Source organism: Lagopus leucura, unplaced genomic scaffold, assembly GCF_019238085.1.
Source record: "Lagopus leucura isolate 7727_CA_CO unplaced genomic scaffold, USGS_WTPT01 Super-Scaffold_806, whole genome shotgun sequence".
Classification (NCBI taxonomy): Eukaryota; Metazoa; Chordata; class Aves; order Galliformes; family Phasianidae; genus Lagopus; species Lagopus leucura.
This window is the reverse complement of record NW_024962260.1, coordinates 3,300,252-3,318,142: the sequence shown is the minus strand read 5'-3', so window position 1 is coordinate 3,318,142 and position 17,891 is coordinate 3,300,252. Positions and strand designations below refer to the sequence as shown.

The 17,891-nt window shown below is 44.1% G+C and overlaps 2 protein-coding genes across 2 annotated transcripts; one reads left to right on the top strand and one right to left on the bottom strand.

Moving 5' to 3' along the window:
* Positions 1 to 727: 727 nt before the first annotated feature.
* On the bottom strand, positions 728 to 14,265 carry SART3 (spliceosome associated factor 3, U4/U6 recycling protein). Its single transcript, XM_042865589.1, has 19 exons — positions 14,092 to 14,265; positions 12,578 to 12,704; positions 12,197 to 12,301; positions 11,732 to 11,916; positions 10,896 to 11,001; positions 10,034 to 10,158; positions 9,677 to 9,832; positions 9,251 to 9,389; positions 8,784 to 8,891; positions 8,303 to 8,380; positions 8,159 to 8,217; positions 7,293 to 7,402; positions 6,874 to 6,986; positions 6,479 to 6,555; positions 5,906 to 6,077; positions 4,782 to 5,230; positions 4,180 to 4,332; positions 2,347 to 2,534; positions 728 to 1,756 (listed from the first exon to the last, which is right to left on the bottom strand). The coding sequence occupies exons 1-19, from the start codon at positions 14,263 to 14,265 to the stop codon at positions 1,576 to 1,578; spliced, it is 2,805 nt and encodes a 934-aa protein (XP_042721523.1). The 3' UTR covers positions 728 to 1,575.
* A 307-nt stretch (positions 14,266 to 14,572) lies between these two features.
* ISCU (iron-sulfur cluster assembly enzyme) lies at positions 14,573 to 17,774 on the top strand. The gene is given in 6 exon segments (XM_042866022.1): positions 14,573 to 14,613; positions 14,615 to 14,654; positions 14,731 to 14,844; positions 15,069 to 15,179; positions 15,909 to 15,987; positions 16,222 to 17,774. Coding segments are annotated over 6 exon segments (477 nt in total). The 3' UTR covers positions 16,314 to 17,774.
* The last annotated feature ends 117 nt before the right edge of the window (positions 17,775 to 17,891 follow it).

Genomic DNA, 17,891 nt, shown 5'->3' with positions numbered 1-17,891 from the left:
CTCAGTTCCTGGAGTAGCAAGTTTTACAGCAAGTCCAACGTTAGCAACCCAAGGAAACTCCATTAATCGCTCCTGCTTTGTGCCTGCCTGACATCAGGGTGAGGTAAGCATCTGGAAATACCAGCCCCCACATTAAAGCTCCATATTAGATTGTTATTATACGCCACAAAGCAGATTGAGATCTCACGTTGCTGCTTCATACTGAGTGGTCAGCCCAAGCTCGTAGCACAGAAGCAAATGCACACTGTACTACAAACAAGCTCCACAGGAGGATTCAGGCCCTTGCTCTGTTACCCACACAACTGTTTTACACAGCAAAAACCTACAAAGCAAACCAAGTAAAGCCAAGTCAAACAAGCACAGAAAGTAAGCACTGAAAATAGTGTTTATTTGCAGCAGTGCTTATGTTGTACAAGTGAACTCGGTGCTGCTCTCCCCCTCACATTCAAACCCCCCACGTGCTGACTTCCAGTTAGCAGCATTTTTAGATAAGCAGTAATATTTCTATCCAAGACCATGTACCAGGTTATTTTCAAGTCTGAGGTGATTACTGAAGTGGTTTCAAGATACTCATACTAAATGGAATGAACTACTTAAAGGTATGCAAGTGACACTGTATCTCAGCGCACCTGAGAGGTGAGGTACATCAGTATTAACTAGCTGCCATAGGATAAGTGCAATTCCAACACCCACATTTCAACAAAAGCAACAGTATTTATAGAAAACCTTTGAGAACTTGAGTTTAATAAACTGTGAAACTTCAGCGTGCACTTCACATTTGTACAAAACCATACAGAAACCACCTGCAAAAGATAGATGAACTAGCTAGCAAAAAAACAACTAACAAAAAAATGGTCCTCAGCAAGAGCATGTACAGCTTTCATGGGGAAAAAATACCAGGTCTAAGTATTATCTCATGACACTTAAAAATAATCTGAATGTCTTTTACAAATACACAATATAAAAAACGGGTCAACTTGAACAGAACATTAACTGAATACATATATATGTATATTGTGTATATACATATACACAGAAATGTATAGAAACTCTCCCAATACTAAAATAGGCCATTGTGGTGAAGTTACTAGCATTTGCCATCTAACTCTTAATGGAAGGAGATCAAGGTGTGAACATGTTTCGGTGTAAAACGGGTCTGTCGTCAGAGAGAATGACTGCAATCACAATCTGAGCTTCTGACCAGTGGATCTCAACCAGGTTATGGCTAGGCCTTCACATGGCATCTCATTCTTTAATGAAAGAGAAATATCTGTAAAGTATTCAGAAAACGGTGTGGCATCCAACCTGTACAGGAAATGTTTCCCCCTCATTACCCTCAATATGAGGAATCACATAACGCCATTTTACCAGAACGTAGTATAACTCTTTGCTCTTAAAAAACAGAGGAAAGTGGATTTGTTCCATCCTACACTGATCTTAATGAATGCAGTAGTCCAGAACAGTATTTACATGTGATTGTGACTGGCGTTCTCTCCTTGCTAGCATAAGGACACAACATGGCTTCCATAAAGGCATTTCACATTTTACCAGCTCAGCTGATTGCTGACCATTTGCTCACTTGTTCAGCAGCATCTTGGCAAAATCAGCGTTGGACATCTTTTTAGGCTCCTCAGTGCTTTCAGACGAAGTTGCTGGTGAATTCTGGACCATCCCATTCTCAGCCTTAGCCACAGGATTACTCTGGCGTTGCAATGCTCGAGGCATCATGGAAAGCTGTGTCCTTCCCTTCCCTCGCCTGGAAAGCAAAAAATGGCACTTAAAAACATCCTCATGCTCTGTGAACGTACTGTTTTAGCCTAGAGAAACAGAAAGGGCTTTGTTTGATCCAGAGAACACTCCTTAAGTATTATTCTTGCCGTTTGTTTCAGTAGTAAGCAGTGCAAAGCTTACAGTGGATGCCCTTTGAAACAGCATTCCTAAACACTGACAGAAAAAAACGCCCAGCAGTTTCCGGAAGCTGAAGCTCCATGTTTTATCTACAGGGCAAAAGCAATTGCAAGCAGCAAGAGCACTTGGGAGGAAGAAAGAGCAGCCTCAGAACTCATTGTGAACAGACTTTGGAACTCTTTGGAACAAGAGGCTGTGGAAGTTCAAAGGGCTCAGGCACGAACACCAGACCACAGGACATCCAACTGTTGGTCACTACAGACCTATTTCTATTGCTAATGCAAAGAAGAAAAGTCTACTTCTCCATCAATCAATCATCATTATTATTTAGTACCTTGTTCCCTCACATTCCAGAGGGAACTCCTACGTTTTTGCCTACAAAGCAACCCAATGTTTGCTTTCAAGCACCCCCAAGCTGTCTCCCTTGCCAGCACTCACGCTCCATAAATCTGCCGTGGCACTGCAAACTGGGAGGCTCTGCCTGCCTCAGCCTTGTCTGGCAGCTTTCGGAGAGGTGGGTTACTGATTGCCACCTTGATGACGTGTTCCTTAATTGTCAGGCCATCCATTTTCAGCACTGCTTGCGAGGCCTGGGCTTCGTTTTCAAATTCCACATAGGCCAGGCCCTAAATAAGGACAAATGTAACCCATGTTAGTTTTAGTGCTTCTTCCTCTGTGTGACAGCTGGAAAACACCATACAGAAAGTGGAACTAAACACGGCCACAAATCCCAGTATTCTCTAAGATTAACTAAAGAGAAGTTCTGACCTATGCAAATCTATAACCTGCATTCTTTCTTCACATATAATTTGTGGAAAAGGTATTTAAAAACAAGATCCCAATAAAACGTAACAATGTACTGCCTCAGCAACAAGGCTTTACTTCTAAATATACATCATACATATATCCAGGATAGATCTGATATTGGACTGATTTGCATTCACAGGGGGTGAAAACACCACATGAATCCATGCAGCTAGAACAGAAAGATCCACAAGAACTCTTCTATGATTTTCCATTACACTACAGTTTGCATCTATGGAAGGAAGCCCTAACATAGGCTAACCTTAGCCATAACCTTAACCATAACTAACATAGGACCACCTTAGTTTCATGGGGAGCAAAACCCACCCCAAGCAGCAATAACAACACAAAGGCACTGCTTTTAAGTGACTGGAATTGCTGCCTCCAGAACAGAGATGATGACAAAAGCCTTCTTTGCAGGAAATGAATCCATGTTGCTTTCACAAGGTAACAGCTGCTAACCACCTGCTGCTGGTACACCTGGAGTAATGGTGTCTTGTTTCCAGCAGAGCAAAGGAAAAGGCCCCCCTTGGCATCTGCTGTGCCAGGCTGCTACCAGGGAGTGCACTATAGCTGGGAGGCATCACCTCCCAGTTCTCTTATTGCTATTCTGAAGTTGCACTCAAACCCTTATGCTGTGTTTTTGGATTAGCCAGCTTCACAGGGCTGGAAATACACCAGGATTCATACAGCATTCAATTCTAGAGTATTTGTTTGTGGTTTAAATAAAATCACAGCTCTCACAGCAGAGAACATGGACTATACAAGGCTTGGGACACCAAAAGAGAACTCTTTAGGAGATATGCACCAACAGGAACTGTCCTTCAAATATTAAGTTAAAAAGAAGTTAAAAATCCAATTTAAAATGCATACACATCACCACCAGGATGGCACCTGTTGGAAGCACCCGACATCCAGACAGGGCAGAGCTTTCAGGTGGAATTTTGGCAGAACAGCCACTGGTTTAGTTCTTAGTTAACAAACACCCATTTATTCCAGCATGGAAATAACACCTGTCAGAAAGGTGTCTCATTTCTCACTGGCAAATCCATCATTGCAGCAGGTGCTCTGAACAATAGCATCAAGAAACTGAAGATAGAGGAGGAAGGGAATCAGTTACAACAAGTGAACTCTATCCAGTCAGTTACTTCAGAAACAAACATTCTTTGCAGGTTCACTAATGCCTCCTTTTTATTAAACTGAGAATGCTGTAGATAATCTTCCCCCCTCCCCATTTACATCACACACTTTTCTTAGGCAACCAAATGAGCATTTCAGAAAAAAAATCTCATTGTCCTCTTTTTCTTATCTGTTGGCATAAAACCACATGTTGTATAAAGGTTGACAACAATAATTATTCAAGGCATTTGCATTAAGCTGTAAGACCTACTTTTTGTACCCAGATCTTACGAAAAGTTTCTTTTTGAAGGATTTCATTGAAATTAAGAGTGCATTAATGATGCCTACCTTGGGTTTTCCAGCTCGGTTGGTGACCAGCCTAATGTCTCTCACATTCCCATGGGCTTTACATATATCTTCCAGCTCCTCCTTAGTGCAGGAAAATGGCAGACCAGATATAAACAGCTTGTGTTTCTCCAGTGTAGTACTATACCTGAACACCTGAAGAAATTAAAAGGCTGTTAGTGCTCAAATCATTTAGAAACAAAGGGAATTTCAACCTATTATAAAATACTCAGGCATTTGAGGTTATATTTCTGTGATTAAAAATAACAACAACCCACTAAAGCCACAAGCAGCACCTTGACAGATTGACAGTGGTGCTCACTTAGGAAGCTGGTACATGGTACATCACACCATTAAGGTGCTCAGATTATTCAAAGATCCACAGGAATCTGCTAACATCATTCCTAGTTTATGGCAACATCACACAGTATAGAAGAACTAGAAAATGCTGAGACATTACCATTCCCAATTAATACAAGACGAATTCACTAGATGCAGGCAGTCTGGAAGCAGAACGTTCTGCTAGCTTTCCAATGCACTCCCACTATTCAATTGATTCCTTATTCCACCATATTCAACATACTATTGAAAGAATGAAAGTTTACCTTGAAGTCTGGATTCTTGTTCTTGTCAACACAAGGAGAAACAAACATGGGTCTTCCCTCCACGACTTTACGATCCAGCCCAAGAGCCTGCAGAGCAGACTTCTCGTCCTTGAACTCCACATAGCAGTAGCCCCGGAAAGTCCCCTTGTTGCTGAAAACTGGACGGATTTGAGCAACCTCCCCACAGCTCTCAAAGAGCTCTTTCAGTTTTACTTCAGGATCTGTCATGTTGTAGGAAAGGTTGCTGACGAAGACGGTGATGTTGTCTTTGCTGCTGTCATGCAGAACTTTGGGGACGTCTTTTCGGCTGGTGGATGGCTTTTCCTTCTGGTTTGTGGAGTGATCTGGTTTCTCAGGTCCACTTCTTCCAAACAGCCCAGTTTCCAGCTCCATGTCTTCTTCAAGAAGCAAACCATCACCATCTCCCTTATGTCTCTTGCTGGGTTGCTCTGCAGATGAATGGAATTGAAAGACTTAATAAAGAAGTTAACACCATTTCACTTCCCACTCAAATTAGTTTGTCCTCCATCACCAACGTGGAATCTGCAAATAGCAAACATGAATGAAATCAAGAACACAATGACAGATCCCACAGACAAAACAGAAACTTCCCTCTGGTTCTTATTAATAGTTGATTACTTGCCCAAGACAGCAAGGACTTAAATGGAAGCACCAATGATACTTTCTCTATTTTTCCCTCAGCTACAACTACTGACTCATGTTCTAAGAGGTTCTTTATTAAAAAAAAATTAAATATCTTAAAATCTTCTTATCACCTTCCAAAAGACTGCTACACAACCGAGCAACCCAATTTAGCCTGATGACTCTGCATCATTTGATGAGTTGAATCATTAACAAAAATAAAAATCAACACATTACTCATCTGAAGTAATAAAGATCTTTTAAAATCCATAATAGTTTTTTTTAAAACATTCACTTCTGGCCAAAAAAACATTTCGTCTTGCTTTCACTTCATGACATAATGAAGATTTCCTTGGAAAAAGAGCACCTGAAAAGACAGCATCTCTAAGGGCAGTGATGGCACCTCCCCATCTGCCTTTAACTTCAGGCAGACACCTGTGACCAAAAGATTTAAACTCTTTTTTCTTTATTTTCCTTGTTACCTTCTTCCTCTTCTTGTCCCCATTCACCCTCATCATCATCATCTGCTTTGCGCTTTTCTCCAATCCTATTTTTCTTCGCCTTTTTGGAAGCTTTCTTTTCCGCTCGAGATTGTTTTCGTTGCTCAGCTTTCTCCTCCTCCTGCCTTGCCAGAGCAGCTTCCTTCTCAGCAGCCTAAAAACACACAAGATTTTTTTAGGTGACTGCAGACTGCAGAACATTCTCATATGCTGTTTTTTTCTTTGCTTTTTTTCTCCACTCAACTTGGAAGGTTTTCTCCAAAGCTACATTACACAAACTAATAGGATCATCACTGAAAGCACATCTCAACTGTCTGCTCTTATAGCTTTCCTGGAGTGCTCACATTATTTGTGTATTCAACCGAGTGCCAAAAGGTGAATTAAAAACAACAGCATCAAAAATAAATTAATCACACTTTAAAATGAAAGTCAATACTTCTGAAGCTTTAAGACAATTTGGGCTTATCTACATGAACCAACGTTAGAAATCTGACATTCATGGCTCATCAGCAGATATTTCCAATAAACTGCTTATATAGTTCACAAAGTTCTGACCTTTGCTCTCTGTTCATTAACACGAGCTAATCTGTTTTCTGTTTTCTGAACAGCTGCATCCCAGTCTTCCAATGTTCCTAAAAGATTTAACAAAAAAAAAAAAGCCTTGTATTCAGCCTTACAATAAATTGCAAACACAATTCTAGAAAAATATGAATCACGGAGTTCTGTCATTATTCATGACAATTCTAAATATAAATGAACAGCCTTCAAAGAAAACAACACCTAATCAGAGCAGAAACCCCCCATTTGTCATACAGCACTTCAGAAATGCATGGAAAAATCCAATCAATTTCAGCTGGCTCTCAATCGGTCCAGAGAAGGGAAAGAAGTTTTCTGTCTGTCTGTCTGTCCACTGACTACACTGTAAAATGAAATGATGTGCAGTTTGTTACCTTCTATCCTTTCCAGTGTGAGCAGCACCTCGCAGACGTGCTCTGGATAGTCACTTGTGCACTGCACTGCTCGATGCAAGGCCTTCCTGCAGTGCTGGGTGTCACCATGAGCTCTACAGTGTAGAAAACACAGCAGTAAGGAGCCAATCCTCTACATGGTGACTGCAAAGCAGGACTGTCAGCTACATTCTATGTAAATCCTCCCCCTCCATCACCAGCTAGCTCACACTACGCTTTGTTGCTGCAATGTTTCTAAACTATACTCCATAGACCTTCTCTGATAACCTCAAAAGCACACCACAAACCCTCATGAAGTACACCCTTGCTGAGCAAACCAGACTTCTCTCAAACAGATGAGCAAATTAAGAAGAGGTTATACACACACAAACACACACAATTCCCTTCAGCCAAGCTCTCACCTTTCCAGGTTATAATATTCCAGCCACATGTTAGCATACTTGGCATTCCCTTTAGTCATAATGTTGTCCCAGAGCTCTCTGGCCTTCTGCATGTTATTACATAAGCGGGCCTGAAAAGCAGAACTCAACATGTTCAGTACAGTTTAGGACTATTTGTTAAGCACCACATCCATCCCTGCCATCCCCATCATCTCCTCACCAAACCAACCAAAGAACAAAGAACCCCAAGAAACCCCAAAAACTCATAAACATAAAAACTCAGCCCACCTAACTAAGCACACAAAGCCAGCAAACAGAATTAAACACCTGAGCTCATTCTATCACTGAGTAACACCCCCTGTGCCCACCTGCTGTATCGGTCTCAGTTTCTGGATCTCACATATAACTTCATTTTGATCATTATAAAGCATTGGAGATAATTGTTTCTGAACTTTTCCTTCTGTCTTTATTCATTCTTGTTCCTAATACAGCACACTGATACCAGTACTAGTTTGAAACTAGCTTGTGTAGGCAGCACTAAATTAAGGAGAATTCAAGGCAATTTCCAGAGTGAAGTATTCAGCTCCAAGGCACCATGGCTAGTCTGCTGATCAAGGTACTTGCATGTCTGTACTGCAGCACAGCCACAGCAGCAGAGACATTCTAAAAGCCCTGGTGATTTTCTCTAACAGACTGCTGTCCTCTCCAGGACATCCTGCCTCAAACCAGAGGCTACATTATGTGCAGGAATGGAAAAAGAAAGATTTACTCAATGAAGTTACAGAAACAAAATGAAAAGTACAAGAAGATTGCCTGCAATAGCTGGAATGCTTAAAGAGAAATTCCCTCTGGTCTAGCAATTAAAATAGAAAAGATAAAAGCATCACCTCAACCCTTGCCCAGTTCTGCATGATAGTACAGGATGGATCTCCACTTTCACTGAAGCCTGGGAAGAAAAATACTGTTTGTGAATGGCTTTTGGAAAAATTATTCTGAACAAAGCAGGTGAAACATTGCATGATTGAACTTACGCTCTTCTACTTCTTGTTTCAAATACTCCACAGCACGGGCAAACGCAGATCGCAGCTCTTCAAGTTCTTTACTGGAGTCTTTAGAGAAGAGAAAGAAATGCCTTACTGTTACCATTTTCATTTCTCATCCCCTAAAGCCTCTTCACCAACACCCATGTATGACTTTATTTTGGCAGGAAACGAAACAGGTACAACTCACTACTTCAGTGAAACTCAAACAGCAACAAAATTTAACACAAGCAACAAAGCCCACCAAGTAGCTAAAATATAAATCAGGGCCTTTCTGTGACAGCACGATCTATTCTTTCAGTAAGGAACTGCTCTAAAATAGTTGATTTTATAGACAATAACTGGGGGGAGAAAGTCGTTTTTGTGAGAGATACAAAGCTTGTGTTTTTCTGTATGCTTGTTTTTAATAGCAGTTCTGTGCATCTGAAATAGTGGCAGTAAACAAATGTATATTCAAACATATTGTACATACCTTGTGTGAAATCCACCCTTCTTCTCAGGTAGTCAAGATATGCCTGCCAGATTTCTACATAGTCTGTTGCCTGAATAAAGCCTGCATTCAGAGCCTTTTCAAACATGTCTGAAAGAAATGGAGGGAAAAAACCCACACAAACATGTATTTCCTTTTCCACTGTATTTCAAAGTATAGGACAAAGAAAATACAAGACGTAAATTAGCACACAGTGAATTAGTTAAGAAATTCAATGTAAAGCCAGTTTAACTCAGCAGTGTTCAAGCAAAGTTGAAATGAAGCACTTGCTCAGAAGTGAAGCTGCTCAACCAACACAGCTGTGACTCAGAAGCACACTACAGTAAATTTCATCAGTTTTAAGACTGCTACAGAGGGGTTGCAATGAATTCTACAGGTCACACATCATTTAGAGCACAGCAAGCAGTTCTGCACTGTAAAGAAATTCGGTTGAGATCATCTTTCCTTACCAGAAATAATGCAGTGATCAACTCCATGCCTCTCCATTGCCAAAAGATACTGAATCCAGAGCCCAACGGTCCAAGGACAGTTCCTGACAGCACGGTCATGGGCAGACAAAACCAACTCTTTCACTTTCAGCTGCCGGTCCTGAGATAATCACACACCAAAGTTTTAAGCTCCTATGAGCCAAAAAGCCCACCCAAGATAAATAACAGCTTAAAAAACTAAAACCTTAAAAACATGTATTTTATATTTGAAAGGTTAAAGACAGGATTGGTATTTTAGATTCTATACACATAAGAACTCAGTGAATGCCCTCAAAACAGAAAGGAGGAGCAGAACAAACAACAACTCTGTGCCATGTTAAGTCTGGGGAAGACATAAACAAAAACCCACAAGGAAAATAAAACCAAGATATTTTTTTCCTTCCTTACCAAATACTGATTGTAGCGTGCCCACAGGTCAGGTACAAGGCAGTTCTCAGCCAAAGCTCTCTCATAGATCAACTGAATGCGAGCTGGATCACCAGCTTTCATTTCAAAATCAATGTAAGCTTGGTATTCTGCTAGCTTCGGTGTCTCAGCACCCAGCTATAGGACATGAAAAATAAAAACCTTCTAAACAAAGCACGATTCAAACAGCTCAACTGACTCAGTAGGTCCTGCACAACACTTCAAACCTGAACTCGGCCTCTAAATATCAACAGCTCCACCAGTTTTAGTGCTGGGAATTACACTCCAGCTTTTGATTTAATTCTTAATTTTAAAGGAACGTGTAAGTAGCAACGTTACCAGTGCCTCTTCGTATGGTTTACACTTCTCCAACTGCTGTAGAGCTTTTTTGTAGCTCTTTATTGTTGTTTCTGGTATCGGATCTTCGGACCATTCCTCATACTCAGCATATGAAGCCTCCATATCTGTTAAAACAGACACAAAATCCCATCACTAATTCACTCTACAGACTAAATAATCATAATTCAACCTCTGCTTGATTCTAATGTGTTCATGTTTCTGTTTATAGTTTTATACCTTAACTGTCAGACTACCATGATCAAAGGGTTCAGACACTTTCAGCTTATAGGTGTAATTTGAACAAAAACTTAGAACAAGTTGCTCAAAATCATTAGCTTTTACTTTACAAAACCAAAGTTGCAAGATTTTCCCAGGGTTTTACAGAAGAAACAAACCTAGATTCTTCAATGTGGAAATAAAGAAATTTAAGACCTACACCACCTTTCTCCTGTATGCAGACAAAGCAGCAAGAAAGGGACTTGAAGAGTTTAAAGTATGAAACTGATACAGGAGGACTATCAATCCAGCTGTCAGCATGTATCGTTCACCTGTCAGCCAATGTTCTTACACAGTGAGCTTCTCAGCTGAATTCCTAGCTCCTAAGGGTCATGCTTTGTGCTAATTGTACTTTAAACAGCCTGAATGACCTCAAACCACGCACCATGGAAACACATAAACGAACAAACAGGAAATGTGCATCATTCAGGGGGCCCCAAAGACAGGCAAACACAACTGATTCATGAACACCCAAACACCCCAGCTGCAATCTGTGTGGCTCTACTAAAAGAATAATCACAATTAATGCCTACTTTGCCATAATACAGTTTCTCCATGCCAGCTCCCCAAGCACACAGGCTCTCACCTAACAGTGGGATCCCCAGCTGGCGCCTGAACAGCGTGTGGATCCTCTCAAGCTGGCTGCAGAGCATCTGCTGCTGCTCAGGTGACGGAACGCTGCCAGGAGCTGGCTGCAAACAAAAGGATTGAAACCGAATCAGCTTCCTCAAGCCTGAGCTGATGGACATGAAGGGGTATTGTTTATGGGTTGGGGATCTGGGCTCCAAATGACTACTACACGATCCTTGAAGGACACACATGGCCAACTTGCTGCTGCGAAAGGTAAAACTTGGAAACTGCTAGAGACAGAAGCTGATGAAAGTACAAAGCATCCCCCAGTGAAGGCAGACACACTGGGAAATGATAACCCGGAGAACAACAGTGTGTGATCATGCCAATTCACAAACCTACACTTAGGTTTTCAATAAATCCCTGGTGCTTGCAGAGATGATTTAAGACTCCAGATTCATTTTACAAGCAGAAGAGTATTCTGCTATTACTCTTCTGCTTGGACATTTCATTAGTGAACAACTTCCACATCTTATGTAGCAAGCTACAAGGAAATAGAAATATTCACATTCTGGTCATCTACCAAAGTCTGATGTTTCAAAAAGAGTGAAACAGTGAATAAATTCAACACTGAGGTGCAAGGCAGCCTAGAAACGCAAACACGATTGATTATGGGCAAAAGCATTCACTGGAAAGAATAATAATGCTTAATAATGAAGATACAGCTGAAAGGAAACAAGTGAGTGACACCACAGCCTCTTTTCTCCAAGGAGGCTGATGACAGAGCAGTGTAAGACTTCAGAAGCTCCACCACAACTTCTCACTGACAGCAGCCCACCAGACCAGCCTTACCTGTGCTGTCTCCAGGATGGCATTCTCAAACTCACGGTAAGCTTCCCACAGAGCTGTTCCTTTCGTCACGTGCAGCCCCACTGCTGTCAATGCTCTCTCAAATATTGAGCGAACTTTCTCAATTCCCCCTTCCTGACCAATGCCACCGATTGAATACTGGGCATATTCCAGCCAAATTTCAGGACCTAAACGAAGTTATGAGAAACAGGTGAGCTAACGTCCTCAAAAATAAAAAGGCATCTCAAATACTTATCAAAGACATAATCGTTTTCTTTGCTATTCAGTGTAGTAGACCTTTAAATGGTTTTTAACTCCCATGCTTCAGGAAAAGAAAACATTCCATTCTTGTATTTTTGATCCCATTTCTGCATTACAACATAATGAAAAAGCTTTCCTCAAAAAAGAAAATCATAACCTGAAGGCAGCAAATTTTATAGCACCTATTAACATGTATTAAAAACTTACAGATGTAGTCTTTCACAGCTCTCTCAAACAGCTCATAAACTTTCTCTCGCTCTGAGATTTCAGAAGCCATTTTTATCTCATCCTTCAACCAATCCAGCCAAATTTCTGAAACCAAGAAGTTTACAAATCACCAATGCTTGGAAAAAAAACCACAAACAAACCAAAAAAGCCCTCATTTTCAATGTCCTTTTTACATTTTCGGTTAGTTTTTAATAACAGTCTTAAAAATGGGAACAAAGACAATGGGAAGAGCAATTTTAAGTCCCCGCATCTACGCACAATTAATTTAAATGAAAATGTTGGTACTGATCTCTGGTGATCTCCATCATCACACTGATGGTGCTTATTCAGTATCAGCTGCAAGGAGAAGCAGCTCTGTACCTTCAGTAAGTGGGAAGAGTTCACTCATCTTCTGCCGAGCTCTTCTGAGCTTCACCAGCTCTCCCTCCTGGCGAAGCAGCTTTATCAGATCCAAGTGGCAGTTGTAGTCAAAAGCATTGATGGAAAGCTTTAAAAAATAAATACACTTTTTTGAAGGCACGCAGAAGTCAGAGAATATTTAGCAGAGCAGAACTTTACACTTTGTTTTGCGGCATGCAAATCCCCTCACCAGTTCATAGCATCACTAAGGCTGGAAAAGATCAGTATGACCACCAAACCCCAGCCCAGCCCACCCCCACCACACCCACTAACCATATCTCCAAGCGTCACATCTCCATGTTCTTGAACCTCTCCAGGGAAGGTGATCCCACACCTCCCTGGGCAGCCTGTCTCAATGCCTGACTGCTCTTTCAGAGAAGCAATCTTTCCTAATACTCAACCAGAACCTCCCCTGGCACAACTTGAGGCCTCACCTCTTGTCCCATCACTGTTACCTGGGAGAAGAACCAATCCTCACCGTGCAACAACCTCTTTTCAGGGGGTTGTGGAGAGCCATCAGGTCTCCTCTGAGCATCCCTAGCTCCAGACTAAGCAATCCCAGCTCTTTCAGCCTCTCCCTAGAGAACTTGTACTCCAGATCTGCTTCACAGCTCTGCTGCCATTCTCTGGACACGCTCCAGGGCCTCAATGCCTTTCTTTTAGCAAGTGACCCAGAACTGAACACAGCACTTGAGGTGCTTGGCCCTCACCAGGAGCAAGTACAGAGGGACAATCACCTCAGTGCTCAGTGCACACAGAACTGTAGGGGTCAGAAAAGACCTCTGAGGATCCCTCAATCCATCCACTCCATAGCAGGTCACATATGAAAGCACCCTGGTGGATTTTGAGCATCTTTAGGGAAAGAGACTGCACCACCTCCCTGGGCAGATGATGTCAGGGCTCTGTCAACTTCACAGTGAAGAAGTTCTTTCTCATGCTCAGATGGAACTTCCTGGGTTCCAGTTTGCGCCCACTGCCCCTCGTCCTGTCGCTAGGCATGGCTGAGAAGAGCCCGACCCCATCCTCCAGATTCCCACTCTGACAAGTACTGCTCCCTCAGCCTTCCCTTCTGCAGGAAGGGCAGCCCCAGGGCTCACTAGAGAGAAGCTGCAGGCCCCGACCACCGCTGCAGCCCTTCCTATAAGATCCCTTTTATAAAAGCTGAGCTTTAAAGTTCCGCACAAAGCTGAACTCACAGCCCTAAGAACCCCCGGGCGCAGACAGCGCTGAGCAACACCCACAGAGCCCTCCTCTGCAAACGCGTTGTAATTCCTTCAAAAATCAAGAAAGAAGCCACCATCGCAGTTTCTTTTCAACATGTAAGAGCTGCTCACTGAGACTCTCTCGCCCTCGAGCGAGAAATAAAATCAAATTAAAAGGGACAGCTCGCACTGCCGGCGCCCAAAGGTGACCGCATCGCCTCCGGAGGCGTTTCCAGGGCTTCACGACCAAAGCGGGGCACGGCCGGGCCCCACCTGCTCCTCCAGCCGTTGGATCTCCGCCTCGTTCTCCTTCTCCTCATCCTCGCCGTCGCCCGACGAATCCGAGTCGCCCTCGTCCTCCGAATCGCCTCCCGACTCGGGGTCGCCCTCTGCCATGCGCTTCTCCTCCTCCGCCGCCGCCGCCGCCTCGGCTCCCGCCGCCGCCATCTTGTTGCAGCTCGCCTCGCCGCCGGCCGCGCTCCGCTAGCCGCCGGGGTTGGCCGCAGCGTGCCTGTCCCAATACTGCACGCTCCCCACAGCCAAGAGAGGTGAGAAGAAGGAAGAGAAATTCTCTCGGCGAGGTTCCGCGCTTTTGCGCGCTCCGCAACCACAGAGAGCCGAGCAGCTCCGCGCGCTGCCCCTTGTAGTCTCGTCGGCGGCGCAGGCGGCGCCGCGGACACCTCGGGGCCTTGGCTGGCTGAGGTCCTTGGGAGGGAGGGGATGTGCACCGCTGCCAGGCGCGGGCAGACGCAAGATGGCGGCGCTGAGGGCAGCGGGGGCGGCGCTGCTGCGGCCCGGGCGGGGGGGCGGCGGCGGGGGTGGGCTACCATAAGAAGGTGAGGGGCGGCGGGGAGGGCTGGGAGGAGCCGATAGCGGCTTCTGGGGACTGTCGGTGATGCGTTCATCTCGCAGGTGGTGGATCACTACGAGAACCCGCGCAACGTGGGCTCTCTCGATCGCAACGCAAAGAACGTGGGCACGGGCCTGGTGGGCGCCCCGGCCTGCGGCGACGTCATGAAGCTGCAGGTGAGGGGAGCCTAGAGTCCCGCTGCGAGGCCCCAACTCGCAGCTGTCTCCCATCCTATGGCTTTGACATAGGTTTCCCTGTCACGTTCCCTCGTACCCTGAAGTCCCTCCCCAGGATCTAAAATCCAAAGACCCCCAGCCCTAAAATCACTCTCCTATCCCTGGCCCTGCGTGGGTGGTTCCTGTGCTTTGTGGAACTGAGCACCCCTCTGACGTTCTCACAGGTGGAAGTGGATGAGAACGGCCGCATCGTTGATGCTCGCTTCAAAACCTTTGGCTGTGGCTCTGCCATCGCCTCCAGCTCGCTGGCAACAGAGTGGGTGAAAGGGAAAACGGTAAGGGCTTGGCTTGAGGGCTGCGGTGAGGAGCAGTTACATATTCACACCTACCCCTGGGATCAGGGAATGAAATGGGTCTAAAGAGGTGCACTCCAAGTGTTAGGTACACATACAAGCTGAGAATGCAGTTTAATCTTTTCTGGCCTAATTTGTGAAGCAGCGTTTGCCTTTTCTGGGAACCCTCAGTAAGCTGTGAAGAAGCTTTCTGTGCTATACAACAATAAAAAAAATAGGTAATGAGCACTGATTCTGAAAGCACTTGTATAGTGGAATGTCTTTTGATGACCTCCATGTTTTTGGCATTTTGACAAGCAGAATGCTTCTGTATTACAATGGAAGGTAAACAGACCTAGAGCAATCAGTGACAGTAGTATGCTTTGGTTTATTAACCACCACTGCTTGCTGTGAGACGTTCCTTACATTTCACAGAATCACAGAGGTTGAAAGGGACCTCTGAGTATCATCTAGTCCAACTGCCCTGCTAAGGGAGGTTCCCTACAGTAGGTTGCAGATTTGCTGCTTGGGAGAAGCAGAATAAAAAGCAGAAAAATGAAAAGGTATTGTCAAAAGGCTTTTCTCATGGTAGAACACCATCAGCATCCTTTACTGCCTTCTCAGTTGGTTCCAGAGCCTTGAAGCACACTGGCAGCAAATGCCTGTGTAGTGTGTGTGTGCATCATGTGTATGCAAAGTGACTGATGACTGTACCCTACCCATACATTTCAGGTTGATGAAGCATTGAAAATCAAGAACACGGATATTGCAAAAGAACTTTGCCTTCCTCCAGTCAAACTGCACTGCTCTAGTAAGTAAAGAATCAAACAGGTTTTTATTTGAAAGCACCAGTGCTTTTGTGCGTTTTCCAAATAAAGTTTCTGCACACATAACAGCTAAGGCTGACCCACAGTGGTGGGTACTGCTGGCTGCTTCTGCTTGTATTGCATTCTTTGTTCTATGTGGCTTGTCATTGTTCTTGAAATGTCTGTAAATGACTGTCTTGTAAAAGACATTGTTTTATGCTTGCTTTTTCCCCCTCTAGTGCTGGCTGAGGATGCAATCAAGGCTGCCTTGGCTGACTACAAGTTGAAGCAGGATCCAAAGAAAGGAGAGTCTGAGCAGAAAGCAAACTAATTCATAAATGGACTGTAGAGGTTGTCTTCATTCCAGTTAAATTTGCAGTGCAATTATTCTAGCTTTTAATAGAATCCTGTGCACTACTCGAGAAGCTGTAAAATACGCACAACTCAACGCACAATGTGTCACTGCTCCTGTGTGTGTAGCCACCCTGGTAGTGCTTAAGTGACTGGAACGTGGGTATTTCAGCAGCCTTTGTCCTGTTGGGACTGGTTTTGAAATGTCAAAAGTGAAGGACTGCTCCACTGCCGGGAACCCCAGTAGCTTCTTAAGAGAGAAAGAATCCTGCTGTTCCAGCATTGGAAGGGCTGCACTTTTTTCTTCTGGAAATGTATAGTTTTGCCTATTGTTTTACAGAGTTTGGTGGGAAACATTGCCTTGGTCTTGATGTAAGATCCGCAGGTCACTATGTAATTCATTGCAGTATATAAGTTTTGGGTGGTTTGTCTGCAGCTGTGTTGGAGTTTGGTTTCACAATCTGTGACCTCTCACATGCTGTCTATCCCCTGCGTCATGCTGCTCTCTGGGAGGAGCTGGGATGCTTCAGCAGGCACTAGAGGGCACTGACTGTGTGACTGTGGGAGGTGAGCACATAGCAACTGCGGTTGGGTGCCAGGAAGCACAGACCCAGCAGCGTTGGCAGGTCTTGTTTGTGCTCATATCCTCCAATAGCAGGAGAGTTAACGTTGGAGCATCTTTTAAAAGCATTCAAACCCTTCAATTTGCTAAATACCGTTAAAAGAGATTAAATACACACTGAGGATTCAAACACAGAATGCAAATAGCTTAACTGGGATGTAATACTGAGGGGAATCTCCCTGGAAGACCAGGAGTCAGTCTGTACTCTCTGGGGGTGTCTTCTGAACTTCTCCCATCCCCTCCAAAGCAGAGCTAGCAGTCAGTGTTCTTGTTACTAAGCCAGGGACAGAAGGGGATCCTTACCTGCTGCAGGAGCTGATTTTGGATGCTATTTCTGACAGCCTCTGTTGCCTTTAGTAGTTTTAGGGCTGGATTCTCTTCAGCTGTGGAAGGAAGTTCAAAAACACAGCCTGGCAGATGCGCAGCTAAAGCTGCTTGAACTGCTTTGCTGGAGAGGTGAGTTGTGGAGAGAGCAAGGGTAATGCTCACTAAGTGAAAGATTTGCACACCCACCACATGAGCCGGCTCCCTGGGAGCGTGGGGCACAGCATCATTTCAAAACAAGCGTTTTATGGCCACACAGCATGGCTTACCCTCTGTTCTTCAGGCCTCCGTGCTCCCCTGTGCCTCACGCTGATGGCTATTTTCCAAGGGAGCGTTGCCACAGATCTTCAAATCAAAAGATAATAACACTTGAAAAACCTCCCCTGCTCTTACAGATTTAAAACATCCTCACCCCACACCCCGCCCTATCTTCCTTTCCAGTTTTCATACCTATATGATGTTTCACAGCTGCATTAAAAACAATGAGTTTGAAAAATAAGTGGCTCGTTCTGGTTTCTGTCTGCAGTGCAACGATTTTCTCAGTGCCCTCATCTGCCCAGCAGGACACGTGTTCTTGCTGCTGTGGTTTGTGGTCCCTCAGCTCAGCACCAC

Coding starts and splice junctions, on each gene's coding strand:
- SART3 (XM_042865589.1), bottom strand. CDS start 14,265: ATGGCGGCGGCGGGAGCCGAGGCGGCGGCGGCGGCGGAGGAGGAGAAG. Junction 11,917..12,196: donor AGCTGTGAAAGACTACATCT/GTAAGTTTTTAA, acceptor AACTTCGTTTAG/GTCCTGAAATTTGGCTGGAA. Junction 5,231..5,905: donor GGGACAAGAAGAGGAAGAAG/GTAACAAGGAAA, acceptor ATTCATCTGCAG/AGCAACCCAGCAAGAGACAT.